The 19,960-nt window shown below is 37.3% G+C and overlaps 1 protein-coding gene across 3 annotated transcripts in view; it reads right to left on the minus strand.

Moving 5' to 3' along the window:
* Nucleotides 1-4,142: 4,142 nt before the first annotated feature.
* The window catches only part of NDUFS4 (NADH:ubiquinone oxidoreductase subunit S4), a 115,594-nt gene continuing 99,776 nt past the window's right edge, over nucleotides 4,143-19,960 (minus strand). For 2 of the 3 annotated variants that reach the window (NM_175800.2, XM_024981220.2), the window contains exon 5: nucleotides 4,143-4,365. In NM_175800.2, the coding sequence (NP_786994.1) occupies nucleotides 4,262-4,365 (104 nt within the window). In that variant the 3' untranslated portion in view covers nucleotides 4,143-4,261. The remainder of the gene's footprint in view (nucleotides 4,366-19,960) is intronic. The other variant, XM_024981221.2, reaches the window with a different exon arrangement.

Genomic DNA, 19,960 nt, shown 5'->3' on the forward strand with positions numbered 1-19,960 from the left:
AGAAAAATAATACCAGAAACACACACACCAGGTATATAACTATGGTTATCTTAAGATTGGTGAAATTTATGATTCTTTGATTTCTATATCAAATATTTTTGCAACACTTTTATAACCAAAGTACTAATATTTTAAAGAAATAATTTAAAGACATCATTAAAAATATAAAGTAATATACACTATAAGCACCTAATTGTCCTGAAAAGTTAGTTCTGCAACATCAACTTCCTAGGGCCGGGGTGCCCCAGGATATCCTCCTAGGAGAGACAGAATGCCCACACAGGTGTAACAGTGCCCTGTGCATGACGGAGTGAGTGCTTAATACAGTCACTCAGATTATATTAACTTTCACCTATCCCATTAGGTTGATAACCCCCCCATTCTGGAGATGAGGAAACAGAAATTTAATTGACTTTGTAAAGATGACCGAGCTAGTAAATGGCTGAACCAGAATTCAAGTCCAAGTTGTCTAACTCAGTCTTTACTCATACTAAATTGGCAATTGCTAAACTCGTGCCTGGAACATCCCATGGATGGAGGAGCCTGGTGGGCTGCAGTCCACGGGGTCGCTAAGAGTCAGACACAACTGAGCGACTTCACTTTCACGCATTGGAGAAGGAAATGGCAACCCACTCTTGCCTGGAGAATCCCAGGGATGGGGGAGCCTGGTGGGCTGCCATCTATGGGGTCGCACAGAGTCGGACACGACTGAAGCGACTTAGCAGCAGCAGCAGAATATAAGCTCCCTCTGTAGGTCTGTAACACACGGGCAGGGTGACCTTGTCAGTCTTGTCATTATGGTTTATTGGTAACTGGATAACTTAAAACTGGCATTCAGAATCAGTCAATAAAGACAATAACTTTGTATCTGCAATCAAAATGATTGTACTAAAATTTTTAAATTAAAATAGTGTAAAAGAATAAGATATTAATAAATGATGTTAAAAGTAACTAAAGCATCTATTTCAGGATTATTGGCAAAGTACCTGCTTTTTGACTTAGAAAATTTACATCACAGGCTCCCTTAGCATTGCATAAGACAGATTGTATAAAATGAGAGCTGTCTAGTTTATTTTCTTTCTTTTAGGACTTGTCATACTTAACACCCCCCAAAACAAAAGGGGACTCCTTTATGCTAGTCTTAAATAAGTTATAATTTATATGAAATATGAACATACAATCACTGCACCAGCAGTTCCTATAGGATGAAAGATGGAAACAACCCAGAAAGAGTTGGACATTGACTTATTATGTAAATAAGGACCAGATATTACAAAAGTATATTGAATTTTCAGCAGATGCACAAGGTGGCCCATGAAGCTCTACCAGAGTAACAACAGAAATAAAAAGTGTTATACTTTGTTAAAAACCAAACTTAAGGTAGAATACTAAATCATTTTTTGAAGAATACTTGCTTGGATTGTCTTATTGTATGGGGTGTAAGTAGTTTTTTTAAAAACTGAAATTTAACCTTATACTCACTGAAATATCTGTGCAACTTAACAGCTATATTTTACCATTTGGTAGAGTTTACCACTTACTTAAAATCCTAAATTGGTACTAATTAAAATGTATATTTTTTCAAGTAAAGGTAAGATGGCATGATATGAACTGTAGTATAAAAGATATTTATAATTATGTATACTTATACAAATAATACATCCTTACAGTAGTATATTTAAAAAGCATATTGAAAGTTAAATGTGAAAGACGCACGACTCCCTTCCCCCACAACCAGTGGTAACCAGTAAAATCAAGTTACTAGTTTCTTGTATGTTTTTCCCAAAATATTCTAGGTGCATATATAATAGCACATGCTGCCCACCAAACCCCAGATATTATTCACTACTCTTTTCTTTCACTTAGCACTATATCTTGAATATCATTACAAACAGTTCATACAGATTATTTCTTGTTCTTTACAATAGCTGTATTAACACTCCATTTAACTTTATTCCATTTTAATAGACATTTAGATTATTTCCACTTATTAGCTATTAGAAACAATTCTGTAATATCCTTGGTACATTCACTTCTGTGTACATCCACAGGCTATTTGTCTGGAAGATAATTTTTAGAATTAAATGGAATATGCAGTTAACATTTTGAAAAGACTTCCAATAGGCTCTCCAAAGCAATATCATATAAGTTTATACTCTGACATGGTTTCTTTGATGGGCTAGGTCAGCGTGCTATTAGCGTTTTTATGAAGTGAGATTGTGAGAGACTGTATATTTAGTATATAATTTTTGAAACATCAAAGAATGTATTAACAATCCAAAGAAATTATCAGCCATTAATGGAACCTATTTCTCTGTAACTAAAGTAATTAACAGTATGTGCTTTGAAGACAGACAGAAATGGGTTCAAATGCTGTTTACTTGTGTGAATTTGAGCATATTATCTACTCATTTTAAGCCTTAATTTGTTTGCAAAATGGGGAAAACAGTGACTTATTCAGTTCAGTCGCTCAGTCACGTCCGACTCTTTGCGACTCCATGAACCACAGCACGCCAAGCCTCTCTGTCCATTACCAACTCCCAGAGTACATCCAAACCCATGTCCCTTGTGTTGGTGGTGCCATCCAGCCATCTCATCCTCTGTCATCCCCTTCTCCTCCTGCCCTCAATCTTTCCCAGCATCAGGGTCTTTTCAAATGAGTCAGTTCTTTCCATCAGGTGGCCAAAGTTTTGGAGTTTCAGCTTCAACATCAGGCCCTCCAATGAACACCCAGGACCGATCTCCTTTAGAATGGACTGGCTGGATCTCCTTGCAGTCCAAGGGACTCTCAAGAGTCTTCTCCAACACCACAGTTCAAAAGCATCAATTCTTTGGTGCTCAGCTTTCTTTATAGTCCAACTCTCACATCCATACATGACTACTGGAAAAACCATAGCCTTGACTAAATGGACCTTTGTTGGCAAAGTGATTTCTCTGCTTTTTAATATGCTGTCTAGGTCGGTCATAACTTTCCTTCCAAGGAGCAAGCATCTTTTAATTTCATGGCTGCAATCACCATCCACAGTGATTTTGGAGCCCAGAAAATAAAGTCAGCCACTGTTTCCCCATCTATTTGCCATGAAGTGATGGGACCAGATGCCATGATTTTAGTTTTCTGAATGTTGAGCTTTAAGCCAACTTTTTCACTCTCCTCTTTCACTTTCATCAAGAGTCTTTTTAGTTCTTCTTCACTTTCTGCCATAGGGTGGTGTCATCTGCATATCTGAGGTTATTGATATTTCTCTCGGCAATCTTGATTCCAGCTTGTGCTTCATCCAGCCCAGCATTTCTCAGATGTACTCTGCATATAAATTAAATAAGCAGGGTGACCATATACAGCCTTGACGTACTCCTTTTCCTATTTGGAACCAGTCCGTTGTTCCATGTCCAGTTCTAACTGTTGCTTCCTGACCTGTATACAGGTTTCTCAAGAGGCAGGTCAGGTGGTCTGGTATTTCCATTTCTTTCAGAATTTTCCACAGTTTATTATGATCCACACAGTGAATTATTATGAAGATTAGTATATAGTTTATTGAGATACCTGACAAGAGTATGTGTTTGGTAACCCATACTGTGTGATTTAAATGATTAGCACATAACAAAAACATGTAGTTACTTACATTTTCTAAAAACAGTGAACATTAGACATATCTAACAAAGAATTGGTTTTTATTTTCTGAGTCTTTTAATTCACAAGAATATAAAATCTTTACCTGAACCATCACAATCATGAAGTACTGATTAGTGGGCAAAGTTTAGTATGGAACACAATTCATTTAGGTTCAAAGAAGCTTAGAGAAACAGTTCTAAATAAAGAAGCAAATTTCAATAATAAGGAGATTTGGGCTTAGGTTTATCAGACTGCACAGTAATCATGAATTTCTTTACCTATGATAACAGGAAAATTTGTAAGACAGTATTTTGATAATGATGGCTGGTAGTTTATAAACACTATTAACTTGAGAATGGCCATAAAAAAAAAGTGTAAAACTTCAATGTTGCAGCTGATTTCAAACATTTATTTTAATAGATTTTTTAAGTGCTGAAATTTCCTAGAGGTATGATCACCTACCTGTAAAGGAAATTATAACATGTTTAACTTGGGACATCAAAAAACATTTAAAATAGACACCACAAAAACGTTTCTGTAGTTTAAAGGTCAAATTTATTAGGAGATTAAGAGGTGTATTATACACAGACTATAAATACTGCACAGCTGACTTTATTCACAGTCAAGCATAGAGATACAGTCCGTGCCAACCTATTTTGTGGATACTCTTGTTCTTTTATTCCAAGAAAAGTTTGCGCCATAAGACTTGGACTTAGGCTTTGGAACCTTTCTCTCCTCAACATCATAGCTCCATCCTAGAAAAAAAAGACAATAGTAAACCCAAAGAACACAATTAAAGAGGATCCCTGAAGAACACAGCAAGCAGAGGCTAACTTTCATAAATTTAATGTTCATTTATCAGGAGTATGTGTCAACACATCTTAAGTATAAATACTTACTTAGTAATGTGTTCCTTTCTAATCCTATGTGACAAGAGGGTCTTAACTATTGCCTGAAGATGATTTACCATCTCTTAAAGCTGCAAGCCATGATTTAATTTCTCTCTGCTGAATATTGTTCAAATATTGATGGTTATATATTATGTAAAAATTTACATTCCTCCTTGTGGTTTAATATGTGACTTCAGTAACTGAAATGAGGAGCACTGAACAACATAACCCATCTCACTGCTTTCTAAGAGCTGGTGCCTTTACGACAGTTTGGAGCTCACTTGAAGTGATTATAGAAAAACATGTATACAACTATATAAATCAGAGTTGGAGGAGACCATAAGAGATTACTTGGTTCAGCTCCCTGGACTATGACAGGCTACTGATTAAACTCAAGAAGTTTTTCAACATTTGTTTCAAGGGCTGTCAACATTAGAATCCCATTCACGTATCTGGTAACAATGCAAATTCTTAGGCCTGACCAGAGGTCCACTGGATCAGCTCTTGAGGGGACCTGGGAATCTGCACTTAATTGATTCCAGGAGATTTTTATGCATAGAAATTTGAGTTGTTTCTGCTTAGTCCCTAAATTGTGTCCAACTCTTCCGTGACCCCCGTCTACCACAGTCTGCCAGGCTCCTTTGTCCTGGGATTTCCCAGGTAAGAGTACTGGAGTGGGTTGCCATTTCCTTCTCCAGGGGATCTACCTGACCCAGGGATCGAACATGCATCTCCTGCACTAGCAGGTGGATTCTTTACCACTGAGCCACCTGGGAAGCCCTCCCACTAGTCTAATCTGTTCATTCTCTTCTGAGAGTCATACCTTCTCTCCAAAGTCCTTCTCAGTGTTTTACAATTTTGAAAACTGGATTTATATATGTCTATGCTATGCTAAGTGGCTTTAGCCATGTACAACTCTTTGAGACCCTATGGACTGTAGCCTGCCAGGCTCCTCTGTCCATGGGATTCTCCAGGCAAGAATACTGCAGTGGGTTGCCATGGGGATCAAACATCTCTTACATCTCCTGTATTGGCAGGTGGGTTCTTTACTACTAGTGCCATCTGGGAAGCCCCATATATGTCTATACCTCTGCCTTGAGTTTTTCTCCATATCTTTGAAGAACTATACTTAAAGCAGAAGTATACCTATTCTATTAAACCAAATAAACACTCCTCCTTGAAAATATAATTATGTCATCCTTCTATTCCCTAGTCTAAGCAACCTATCTATATAACTCACGTTTCTTCATTAGATCCATTTTCCATCCCTGTAATTTATCATTCTTCTCTCCCAGAACTTTCTTCAAACAACTCATCTTGAGACATTTGATTCATGGCTGAATCATGTAGTCATATATAAAATGTCCACACTGAATATCACAGTCTAATTAAGTAACTATCTTGATCTTAGGAGTTGTCATGAATTCTAGTGCTTCTAGGTGAGTATAGTATTTGCTACCACAAAGCTTACGTTTCAACAAGCCTCTTAGTTAGAATTCATTTTGCCATAAAAGTGAAACTTAAGAAACTCAAATCTAAGTATACTGCTAGTGTGCCTATTTCAGTGTTCTAAAAGGGAAAGCAATTTAATAACTTCACTGCTATAAGGAAATGGAGGAGGGAAGAAAATGAAACAAATGTCTTAAAATATCTTCCACAGACTCTGAACTTATTATAAGATATTTGAATTTCAAAAAATATACTAAAGAGCATAAGAATAGTACCTACTTTATAGGTTGTCATGAAGATTAAACAAATTAATTCATTAAAGTGCTTAGCACCTGGTATTTAAGTTCTGTGAGACAGGTATTTTTCTAAAACCTTTATATGAATTCATATTAGTTCCTTTATATAACTGAGGAAACTCAGGCCCAGAATGATTAGGTAACTACCTAGCACAAGGTCACTTTCCTTTCTCAGCTAGGAAAGGGCACAAGCAGAATGTAAATACACACAGCCTAATTCTGGAGCCTGTGCCTTAAACACACTATATTGTTTCTTGTGGTTTAATAGTAAGCACTTGATAAATGTTAAAGCTATTATTTCTCCCTCAAGTTTGATTTTCAACTTACTAGCAGCTTACTTTCTATTGAAGTAAAGTATTAATTTAAATAAAATTTCTGTCACATTATAACCCATTAGTTTTGAATTTATGATGCTTTGAATATAGTTAGGCATAAGTTGGTCTATTTACTATAGAAAGAGGTTTTAGTAAGCAAACTAATACTATGAACTGAGCATAATTTTAACACTATAAACTTCTCAAGCATTTTCTATATTAATCAGCAAATGGTGCTGATAATTATAAAAAATACTCAATTCAATAAAGCAGATATAACTATTTACTGTACATTTGTTATACATTTAATAAATATTATCAATTGCTCTCTCTGTGTCAGGAACTCTATGGAAACCAGAGGTGAAGTGGTAAACAAAAAATCCCCAAGCTTCTTCAAGTATTTACGGGAAGGAGAAGTTAACTAGTAAATGAATAGTATATGAGGTGTTACTATAGAAAAACAGGGCTTCCCAGGTGGTGCTAGTGGTAAAGAACCTGCCTTCCAATGCAGGAGACATAAGAGATGTGAGTTCCATCCCTGACTTCGGAAGCTCACGTGGAGGAGGTCATGGTGATCTAGTATTCTAGATCCACTCTAGTATTCTTGCCTGGAGAATCCCATGGACAGAGGAGCCTGGCAACCTACAGTCCCTAGGGTCACAGAGTCAGACACGACTGAAATGACCTGGCACCCACACATAGTAAAACATCCAATTAAACACACACACACACACACACATATATATACACACACTAATGAGTACTGAAGAGAAAACATTTTAAGAGAGGGCAGACAGGGCACCTTGCATCTGAGAAGATCACATTTGAGTGAAGATGTAAAGGTCAGAGTTAGTCATGCGGATGTCTGGAAAGAGAGCTTACAGGCAGAGAACACAAGTACAAAGACCTCCAGTCAAGAATGTGCCTGGTATTCCACATTCTAGGTCCTGTGCTTCAAGTGTAATTGCACTGAGTTTTAAAATTGAGCTCACAGGTTTCTTGGTTTATGGATTAGGCATTATAAATATCTTTATTTTATATCTAATTATGAGGAAAAAATTAGAGGAGATAAGCAGCCTAAAGCCACATTGTTAGTAAGTGGCAAAGCTTGGATTTTAACTCAGGTTAAGTCTATGCACATAACCACATCATAATAAAACTGTATTTATTTTTAAAAGTCCTGTAACTGCAATTTTTTAAAATCTGTTTCACCCATGTCCTTTCAATCTGCGTGATTTCCTAACCATTTTTCCTATTTATTTTTGTAAATGAGTTGAAAAGACTGTTTTAAGAATCCCTCCCCTAGTTATGAAGCAGGTAAATGGTTTCTAGTGTCAATTCTATGTCTGGCTACAATGGTTACTGGTAAGTTACCTGCTGCTGCTGCTGCTGCTGCTGCTGCTAAGTCGATTCAGTCGTGTCCGACTCTGTGTGTGCGACCCCATAGACGGCAGCCCACCAGGCTCTGCCGTCCCTGGGATTCTCCAGGCAAGAACACTGGAGTGGGTTGACATTGCCTTCTCCATTGTGTCAAAGTGAAAAGTGAAAGTGAAGTCGCTCAGTCGCGTCCAACTCGTAGCGACCCCATGGACTGCAGCCTACCAGGCTCCTCCACACATGGGATTTTCAAGGCAAGAGTACTGGAGTGGCTTGCCATCGCCTTCTCTGAAGTTTTCTGAGACCTCTGTAAACTTTTATTGCCAAATGATGGGTGAGAGAACTTATCTTCCCTCCCCCTCAGCCTCCTACCCCAAACTCTCTAGACAAGAAAGACATCTTAAGAGGAGCTGAAGAATAAATGAGAAATATTTAGGAACTACTATTATAACACACACATACCTGGTAATCACTCATTTACACAGTTAATCTTTCAATCACAAGGGAGAAAAAGCAATTTTTTAAACTGCATCAGAACGCAAACATTAGCTCTATTATCTCTTCTGTCTACGAAAGTCTAAAAATGTTGTCGGGGTCACTGCAATGTGAGAAGACTGGGGTTTTGCACACATAAAAGAACAACTGGTTTGAGTTTTCTCCTGGTAACTAAGGAGTGAGCTGACTTGGGAATTGTGAGCCAGATTATAGTTGCTGTTGATGGTGATAACAACAATAAATAGAAGTATCATTATGGGGATTGGAATGTGGATGGGCAAAACACCCCGAGAAAGCAAACAAAAACACACACAGATAGTACCCATCTCTGTATTACTTTACCACAGCCATCCATGATTTTAAGGACGTCTAGGGGGAAAGTTTCTTTCCCTCACATTTTTCTGTGGAAAACAACTGTGTTCCCAAAACTAGACATGCACCTGTGTTTCTCTGATTAAGTAAAAGCAAAGAAAGGTATGAGGAAGTCTAATAACAATTCATAATAGAGACTGAAACTCAAGTCAGGCCTACATAAATCTCCCTTTGGATTTTTTAGCAAAGTTTTCTACTATATAGGACTGATGTTACAATGAAAATTTGCTCTTTTCTGGAACCCTGTTAAGAATCTGACCACATTTCCAATCATCCTTTTCCGAAGAGTTTACCCTATAGTGCCTGGATGAACAAATTTACTGGTCCCACTAAAAACTTCCTACCATAGTCTCCCTCACATTTTTTGTGATATTGTGGCAATATAAAGGACATTGGAAGAAGCGGTGAGCTTTAGCTAAAAAGACAAAATGACTGTTAGAGTAACAGCACTTGAAAGGACATCAAACATTTGTACTTAATGAGCATGTTACATGAATTGTACTCATCTTTTCTATATCCTATTTGAAACTTCTTAGAAAGAGATAATATAACTTGCAGGGAATAAAACACAGACATTTAAGAATGCAATCTTATTTGTGAAATGTTTAAATTTCCATAGGAATTTCTTTTTCAGCCTGAAAGTTTTTTTTTTTAAAAGAAATAACTCAAACTTGAGAGTTTTTGAATGAGATTAGGAAAGTGAAAACGCATCCTCTGAAGAATGCTTGTATAAAATCAAGGTGTAGTCTATGACAATGGTTTCATGTGGTGTTCTTCTGCGACACTGAAAACCAGCCTGTGCTCCTCCCAGCTGCGCAACAGAAGATGATCAAAGCAACTGAGCCCACGGCAGCTGCCCCAGGGACGGGGTAAAGCTCCTAGGGCTGCCGTCACTTCCCACTGAGGAGAGCAGCCATATGGCATGGATTAGCTACAAATCCAACCACCGGCACCTACATGATGAGAAGCTGACTCCCTTGGCTGTTTCACACACTGGAATGCTTTCACAAAGATATTTTGAATTTGAAGTCCTAGTATCAGAGAAATACCTCTGGCAAATGTGCCAATAAAGTTAAAATGTGATCTGTAATATCCCATGCTCAATTTCTTTTTCCGAAATTCACCCATTTATTTTGTGACTGGGATATTCTACTTCCTATAACATGAATGTCTGGTGTAATCTCTTCAAATACTACTAAAATACAAAAAGCCCCTGAACAAAACTAGATCCCAATAATTTATGAATTCCAAGTATTGTATGAGATATAAGAAAATCCCATTCATTTTAATTTCAGAACCACTTCACTTACATTCAGTAATGCTGAAATACAGAGAAACATCGGTATTTTTACTGCTTGTGAAATATGTTACCTTTAGTAACCTTGGTTCAAGTCCTGTTAAAGGTCTGTCCCCTCCAGTAACCTAATGGCAAGTTCTGATAATACTCAGAAGTGAATGGTTTAATGATTTTTCCTACTGTGCATTTATGTACAAAGCAAGAACGACCACATAATCTGGCACAGACAGACATAACTGGCAGGCACTGCTAAGGATAGCAAAGGCTTTGGGAGGCCACACTGATGTTTGTTAGCACTTGCAAAATTTCAAGATTCCTCACCAGGCTATGTGCTCATAATATGCCTAGGTGAAAACACAGAATAAACATAAATTATATTTTAAGGAGGGAAGGTAATGAGGAAGAAAAGTAGCTTCATAAGCATTCATTTTTACGAAGTACTTCTATTTGAAATTCTCATGTATTTCGTTTTGGGGGAGAGGAGAGGTTCAGATCAGAATAATTTAAAAATATCTTAGATCGTCTTATAGAAATATTATGGAGGGTAGATGTATTTTGGAAACATTGGCAAAGCAATTCTTTCCACGAAAATTATATAAGATGGATTAGTAACACCCTATACCTGCCACATCTGCAACACCCCCTCCCCACAAAAAAGAACCTTTGCTATGATAGCAAATGCCTCCATAAATTTTATCTGTTCAAATAATATAGTTGCTATATGATATTACTATTTTGGAGCCACATTATTCAGAATTTGCCACAAAACAAATTGGTTTGTGTTCCAAAAGTACAATTGAAAATTAGTCATTAGAAATTTGGAAAACATTTTCTAGAAAACGAAACTATACAGCAATGGTAGAGATCCAAAAGTCACTGAGATTTTGACATAACTGATCTGGGTGTGGTCTGTGCATAGGGATTTCCACAATCCTATGTAACCCATAATACATTAGAACCTTACTAAGCCGCCATGTATATATAACACTACGAGAAAAATTATTTCAGACTCCTGACTGGGAATCTAAGGAATTCATCTCTGTCTCCTTAGTAGTCAAGTTGAACATTTCCCCAGCCAAAAAACAGACAATACCAGTTCTGGGGATTGGAAAGACAGTTATGTAGGAAAAAAAAAATTTCTGCTTCAATAGAGACTATGCAGTATTTACAGAACACCAGATCACAGCCCTGTTTGTTTTCTTTGAGTTATTTTGCAATTCCAAAAGTTGTATGTACAAATCATCTTATTTGCTGATTCTGTATTTGTGATTTGCCTACTAACTAAAATTCATTTGTAAATCCAAAATCCTCCAAGGACTCCTCCACCTAGGAACCCTGATGCTGGCATCCTTCCAGACTCCCTGTGGGCCGCAACGGTGCCTGTGGGTGATGCTTCCATGGTCATTCATGACACGCACAGAGCCGTGAGTTCTGAGTCACCCGGCACACATGCTCCAGCTGAGGTCAAACAAGGTAATGCTATGCCTTCTTGTTTCAGCTCTCACACTGCAAACAAGTGTCCTTTTTGTAGTCTATTAACGGCACATTTTTTTTTCATTTTTTTGCCTTTTGTTGGTAATTTCACTGTCTGAAATGACCCCCAAGAGTAGTGGTTTAGTGCTGTTTAGTGTTCCTAAGTTCAAGAAGGCTGGGATATGCCAACTTGGGTTAGATGAGCATCATCCAGGATAAAGTATAACACTGCTGGCCATGAGTTTGATGTTCATGAATCAACAATATACATTAAATAAGGCACTTTAAACAGAAACACACATAAAAAACAAGATGATGTACTGATCAGCTGACAACATTTTGTGATCAGAGGCCCACAGGAATCTTTTTCCCTAGGAGCAATTTTTTCAGTATTCACTAGTGTTTGTGGTGACTTTACAGAACATAACTACCATGAGTAATGAGACTCAACTGTACTTGAGGGGTATAGAAATTCTGTCCTGCCTCGTGACTCCCCAAGCCTCAGAAAAACCAGTTTGTCTCTATTTGCAATTCATCTCAACATTCTTTCACTTTATGTAATTTTGGGCTGTACTAACTTTTCCTTTGCACTGGTTGTGACACCAGCATGGGTCCCTTGTTTCTTTAGTAAAATAAATCTTCAACATGTGTTCATTTATCTCTCTATTAAGTCATGATCTTATCTTTTTCAGTATGTTCTTTTAATAATTTTGGAGGTGCTACTGAGATGGCCAATAGCTTTAGCAACCAAAGTCAGGAAAACTTCCTTACTAGAAATGGTTTATGTTATTTTAAGCCCAAGATTATTTTTTCTTGGCTTCTGAATGTCAGAACTTTGCTGAATCTTTTATCAAATTTCAATTTTGTTCTCCACCAATCTGGGGAATTGATTTTTTTAAGGTCTGATCATTTAAGATTCTTTTAAAATGGATTAATGGTTTTAGAAATCCATTCTCAGAGGAAAAAAGACAGAAAATCTAGTTTGTCTTTTTCTGTATTTAAGGTCTAATGAAGTACTTCCTGAGTAGAAAACAGCTCTCTAGTATGGTATGGGCCAGTGAATATTACAATTCTGTGACCATTAACCCATGGCTTAAATTGTAGAAGTGAAATAAGTTCCTGTTTGTCTGCATGTATGCTCAGTCAAATCCGACTTACTGTGACCCCACGGACTGTGGCCCGCCAGGATCCTCTGTCCATAGGATTTTGCAGGCAAGAAACAGTGGAGTGGGTTGCCGTGCCCTACTCCAGGGGACCTTCCCGACCCAAAGATAGAACTCGCATAGCTTGTCTCCCCTGCACAAGCACACAGATTCTTTACCATTGTGACAATTATGTCTGTCTGCTGCTGCTAAGTCGCTTCAGTCGTGTCTGATTCTATGCTACCCCATAGACGGCAGCCCATCAGGCTCCCCTGTCCCTGGGATTCTGTCAACATACCTATTAATTCAGAAATGTGTTTACTGCTCATTCTGTGTATAGGTAGTTTTTTCTACCTCCAAGTATAATTAATGAATTAAGATTATAAAATACTTTGAATGGGTTCTATTTTGATTCTCTTACAGAGAAAATACATGCTTGTATAAGTGGACTATTCCTAAAACAGGAAAATGGAATTTCTAATACTTTGAATATGCTAAATTTAAAAAGTATTCTTATAGGATCTAACAAAGATTTAAGAATTTAAATTCAGGTAGTATAGGTAAATGTTTGACAAATGGAAAATTTAAATTTTTTTTTAACAAAAACAATTACGTTTTCTCTAATTTATCAGTGTTAAATATAACACAAGCATAGATTTTTATTCTACATGGCCATGTTCTTTCTAAATCAGCACGTTTTCTGATCAAATGAGCTAACATTACTTCTGTTTAATGTTTTACAATCCTGCAAGATGCAAATTTTTGTTTATCCACAATGATTCCCTGTTCTGACAATTTTATTTCAACATTAATTACATTTTATAATATGTCACCTTGAAAATTAATTTCCATGATCTTTAGGTAACTTAAAACCCTAAATGGTATTAATGCTGCTGCTAAGTCGCTTCAGTCGTGTCCAACTGTGTGTGACCCCATAGATGGAAGCCCACCAGGCTCCCCCGTCCCTGGGATTCTCCAGGCAAGAACACTAGAGTGGGTTGATACTTATTAATACCTAAAAAATTTTTACAGTAAAATACTGAACCATTGATTACTAAGCAAAATTTAAACTTATTTACTTTTGCTTTTTTTTTTAATGCTACAGGGAGGCTGCATCTTTGGGTCTGTTAATGGACATGTTCATTTTTGCCATTTGGATAAGCTGGACTATAAAGAATGCACACAGTTGTGGAAAGTTTGTTATGTGTATTTATCAACTGTGCCAGTCTACTAAAATGCTGGTGTGCAACAGTTTTCATCTCTACTTTTTCTATGAAATCCAAGTAACTTTGGCCAAAATATATAATTAAATGTACATAAATGAAACACTACTGGGAGTGATGGTGGAAAAGGGGTGTAACCTTGTATACAAAGTAATGAGTTGTGTTTTTGGTTTACTAAGGGTGGTGACAGTGGTAAAGAACCTGCCTGCTAATGCAGGAGACATAAGAGTTGTGGGTTAGATCCCTAAGTCCAAGAAGATCCTCTGGAGGAGGGCATGGCAACCCACTCAAGTATGCTTGCCTGAGAAATCCCATGGACGGAGGAGCCTGGTGGGCTACAGTTGATAGGTTCACAAAGAGCTGAATATGACTGAAGCGACTTAGCATACTCAGAAGAAGGGGAAAAGATAATAGTTCTAAAGTAAAAAGTCTGTTCCAGAATGAGAAAGGAATGGTGAAGGACAAACCTGAATGGGTACAGAAAGTTATGTAAGATTTATAAAAAGGAAATTTCATGTATCTTAGATTACAGTGTATCTGGAAAATAAGTCTGAAAATCTATGTTGCTCTTGTTCAAAGTGACTCAGTCGTGTCTGACTCTTTGCGACTCATTGACTGCAACATGCCAGGCTTCCCAATACTTCACCATCTCCCGGAGTTTGTTCAAACTCATGTCTATGGAGTCGGTGAAGCCATCCAACCATTTCATCCTCTGTCGTCCCCTTCTCCTCCAGCCTTCAATCTTTCCAAGCAGCAGGGTCTTTTCCAAGGAGTCAGCTCTTCACATCAGGTGGCCAAAGTATTGGAGCTTCAGCATCAGTCCTTCCAATTTAGGGTTGATTTCCTTTAGGACTGACTGGTTTGACCTACTTGCCATTCAAGGGACTCTCAAGGGTCTTCTCTAGCACCACAATTCAAAAGCCATCAATTCTTCGGTCCTCAGCCTTTTTTATTGTCTAGCTCTCACATCCGATACATGGCTCCTGGAAAAACCATAGCTTGACTATACAGACCTTTGTCGGCAAAGTAATGTCTCTGCTTTTTAATATGTTGTCAAGGTCTGTCACTGCTTTTCTTTGAAGGAGCAAACGTCTTTTAATTTCATGGCTGCAGTCATTGTCCACAGTGATTTTGGAGCCCAAGAAAATAAAGTCTGTCACTGTTTCCATTGTTTCCCCATCTATTTGCCATGAAGTGATGGGACCGGATGCCATGATCTTAGTGTTTTGAATGTTGAGTTTTAAGCCAGCCTTTTCACTCTCTTCACTTTCAGCAAGAGGCTCTTTACTTCCTCTTCACTTTCTGCCATAAGGGTGGTATCACCTGCATATCTGAGGTTACTGATAATTCTCCTTTCAATCTTGACAACTGTGCTTCATCCAGCCTGGCATTTTGCATGAGGTACTCTGCATATAAGTTAAATAAGCAGGGTGACAATATACAGCCTTGATGTACTCCTTTCCCAATTTGGAACCAGTCCATTGTTCCATGTCCAGTTCTAACTGTTGTTCCTTGATACAGGTTTCGCAGGAGGTAGGTTAGGGTGGACTGGTATTCCCATCTGTTTAAGAATTTTCCACAGTTTGTTGTGATCCACACAGTCAAAGGCTTTAGCATAGTCAATTAAGCAGAAGATGTTTTTCTGGAATTCTTTTGCTTTTTCTAGGATGGAATGGATGCTGGCAATTTGATTTTTAGTTCCTCTGCCCTTTCTAAATCCAGCTTATACACATGGAAGTTCTCAGTTATGTACCATAGAAGCCTAGCTTGAAGAACTTTGAGCATTACTTTGCTAGCATGTGAAATGAGTACAATTGTGCACCAGTTTGTGCATTCTTTGGCACTGCCTTTTGTTGGGACTGGAATGAAAACTGACCTTTTCCAGTCCTATTGCCACTGATGAGTTTTCCAAATTTGCTGGCATATTGAGTGCAACACTTTAACAGCATCATCTGAGAAGCTATGAAATGTGTTAAAATCTTACCAAAGTTTGTTCCATTTTGATGGGCTTGTTTCATTAGGTTACTGTTTATTGCCTTCACCTACAATAAGAAGGGTTCTACTTTCCGTCTAATCTGCCTAGACTGCAAAGATTCTGTGGCTTACCAGAATAACTTTATATGCTTGTGTTGACTTTCAGTACTTCATAACTTATCTAAGAGCTAAAGTTCTTTACAGTTAGGCTAAGTTCTTTGTTTGTAAATTTTATCACCAAGCTGAGCAGTCAAATACTGTTTATCTGATCCTGTTCTTTCCTAAATGTTCAAATCTTTTGAAAAATTTTGATTTTTGCCTCCTCCAAATCAAATCTTAAATGTAAAATAAAACAGAGTATCTGTGCACCTAAAACTAAAACTTTGTGATATTCCACAGGCCCTCTGGGAAATCTCAAAGATGTATTCTTTCAACTTTGTAAAAATAAGTGCTAGAAATAGATTTGTTTGATGTGTTACACCTGATGAGCTGCATGGGAAGAGCTGTCAATTCGGAATAGATGCTTAACCATGAGGTTAATGCTGTTTGGATAAATGTTAATGATATTTCTCAAATTACAAGCTATATACTAAGCTTAGAGATTTGTCAATACCTTCACTGTTTATGATAGGTTTCATTTATCTGAGCTCTGGTGCCTGATATCAGAAAAAGTATAGGTTATATTTCAGAATTTCAGTTATTTTAAAACAATATTAACTTGGGTGCATCTTTAGTTCTTTACTTTGTATATTCTTTAGTTTACTTCTTGTATCTTCTAGGCTAGTATATGTCAACTAGAAATTCATATTACATATTTATGGAGGTTTATTAATATATAGACATACAGGACCTACCCTAGAATAACTGAATCTTTTAACTTGATTTTTTTTTTTTTTTTTTGGTATCTTCTTAACAATATGGTATATTCATGGTATATTATGTCTCAGGATTACTGTAAAAATTTTTTTCCTCTGTAAAGAGTATGTTTATTTTTATAAATTAGGTGAACATTTGCTATCTTCTTTGAAAATAGGCTTATTAACAAATTGAGTACAGATATTTTGTAACACTTGTTGGAATGTCTTTAAGTTGCATTATTCTTGTTATGAACTCCCAATCATATTTCACTTTTGAAATTTATCTAATGTTATACATGGAAGCTCAGTTCAGTTGTTCAGTTGTTCAGTTGTCTCTGACTATTTGCAACCCCATGGACTGCAGCACGCCAGGCTTCCCTGTCCATCACCAACTCCCACAGCTTGCTCAAACTCATGTCCATTGAGTCGGTAATGTCATCCAACCATCTCATCCTCTGTCGTCTGCTTCTCCTCCTGCCTTCAATCTTTCCCAGCATCAGGGTCTTTTCAAATGAGTCAGTTCTTCACATCAGGTGGCCAAAGTATTGGAGTTTCAGCTTCAGCATCACTCCTTCCAAAGAATACTCAGGATTGATTTCCTTTAGGATGGACTGGTTGGATCTCCCTGCAGTCCAAGCAACTCTCAAGAGTTTTCTCCAACACCACAGTTCAAAAGCAGCAATTCTTTGGTGTTCAGATTTCTTTATGGTCCAACTCTCACATCCACACAAGTCTACTGGAAAAACCATAGCTTTGACTAGACAGACCCTTGTTGGCAAAGTAATATCTCTGCTTTTTAACATGCTGTCTAGGTTGGTTGTAGCTTGGCTGCAGTCACCATCTGCAGTGATTTTGGAGCCCAAGAAAATAAAGTCAGTGTTTCCATTGTTTCCCCATCTATATGCCATGAAGTGATGGGACTGGATGCCATGATCTTCATGTTTTGAAGGTTGAGTTTTAAGCCAACTTTTTCATTTTCCTCTTTCACTTTCACCAAGAGGCTGATTTTTATTTTTGCCTTCTCCAAATACATGGAAGAGACCCAGGAGAACTAAGTAATTCACCAAAATTGCCAAAGCCCTCTTCTGAAATACTATCCAATACTATCCTTAGCTAAAAACAAAAGAGAACACTGAGGATAGGGAGTCAATTCTGTGAGATTACCAGGAAAAAGAACAGTAAACAAGGGTGAAATTATTAGGCAGATTTAAGTCACTTCCTTCTCAATTGATAAGAGTTTGTAAAGTCATCCTCCTCTTTTAGGTACTCCCAGAGATACCCTTACAAATGGAAATTTCCCTTATGTATATAAATACTTCTTACAAAAGGGGAACTCCTACTTTGTTTTGAGAGTTTCCCCCAAGTCTGCAGTTTCTTAGGGGGAAAAAAAAAAAATCAGCTTAATTAATATGCCAAAGAAACATTTTGTGGTGGAAAATTCTGCTCCCCTACAGAGTAAAATAAATCCTTTATGAAGAATTTTATATATATTGAGTGATGACATACTTTTGTTTTGAAATTTGTCTTTGTTCATTTTAGTTTCTGAAAGTTGTTTTTTAATAGATAGATGGATGTAAGGTTGAGACCCTCATGAGAAGGTTAAAGATAGGTGGAAATCCAGACCTTGCTGATGGTGTCCACTTCTGAGATAATTCTAAGTTCTGGTTTGCAACTCCCAAATTAACTCTATATTTTCCTGAATCAGTGCTTCCACCTTCTGTAACTTTAGAGGTGGGTTTTCCTCTCTAATACATCACGATAGCAGTTTCACTGCTTATTCTCTGTCATCCTGTTTACTCCTGAAGAAAACCCTCCTCTATTGGAGAATTTTAGTAAGTTGTAAAATGACAAAGGAAAGGGAAGTCACAAAGTTTCAAACCAGATCAAAAGGGAAAGGGGATAAAACCATTTCTGGTTTCATTAGCATGTAAATGTAGGGATCCTAGCCTACTACAAGAAAAGACAAAAGCCACTTGAGTGAGAAAGGTGGCTTTTTCTGTACACAAAGAAAAAAGTAAGGTTCATCAACATTTGAGAAAAACCACAGATAAACTTTCTTTATAAAAAGACATAGCATCTTTGAAGAGTTCTTCTGGAATATATGCTGAGTTCAAAGGGAGATCTTTAAGATGAGGCTCTGGTGATAAAAAGACACAAGGGTATTTATAACTTACTGTATGCTAATGGAGGGAGAAGTGAGAGGTGAGCAGGGGAAAAAGAAGCCAAGGAAGAGCATTCAGTCTTTCTTCTATCCCACTCAGCAGGTGACAGAACCAGGCTTCCACAGGAAGTGAGATATGGTGAGAAGGGAAACCAGAGGCAAAATCATCAATAGCAGGAAGAAGAAAACGTTTAATCTCAGACATGAGGGCATTCTTATGTAAATATACTGATTTACATAATGCCTTATTTAAGAAATTGAAAATAAGTGTTAATAGGGATTTTGTGATATAATGTAGATCTTTTGCCCTTCCCTGGTGGCTCAGATGGTAAAGAATCTGCCTGCAATGATCCCTGAGATGGAAAGATCCCCTGGAGAAGGGCATGGCAATACACTCCAACATACTTGCCTGGAGAATCCCCATGGGCAGATAAGCCTGGTGGGCTACAGTTCATGGGGTCACAAAGAGTTGGACACAACTGAGCGACTAAGCACACACATCGATTTTTTAGCTATTTTATTTCACTACTGTATGTAATATAAAAATTTACACTTATCCTTGATCCTAGGTAAGTGTTTGAAGAACAGAAGTACATTTCTTTTTTAAAAAAATTATTTTTTTTTGCCATGCAACGCAGCTTGTGGGATCTCTGTTCCCCAACCAGGAACTGACTCGGGGCCCCTGGCAGTGAACGTGCAGAGTCCTAACCACTGGACTATCCAGGAACTCTCTGCATTTCTTAAGTAATGTAACTTTTCAAAGTTGGGTAAGGTTTTCCTATTTCTTATATTCACTACAGAATATATAGAAATGATATATCTAGAAGATGTATGTAATGTATGTCCTATATAGCTTGAAGTATTCTAGATTAGTGCTACCCAACAAACATAATGTGAACCAGACAGATAATTTTAAATTACTTAGGAGCAACATTTTAAAAAATGTCTAAAATGAAAAAATAAGCCTTTAATCATTCAGATTCCTAGCCTAATACACATCTTAAATATTATCATTTTAATATGTAATCAA

This window comes from Bos taurus, chromosome 20 (assembly GCF_002263795.3).
Source record: "Bos taurus isolate L1 Dominette 01449 registration number 42190680 breed Hereford chromosome 20, ARS-UCD2.0, whole genome shotgun sequence".
Lineage (NCBI taxonomy): Eukaryota > Metazoa > Chordata > Mammalia > Artiodactyla > Bovidae > Bos > Bos taurus.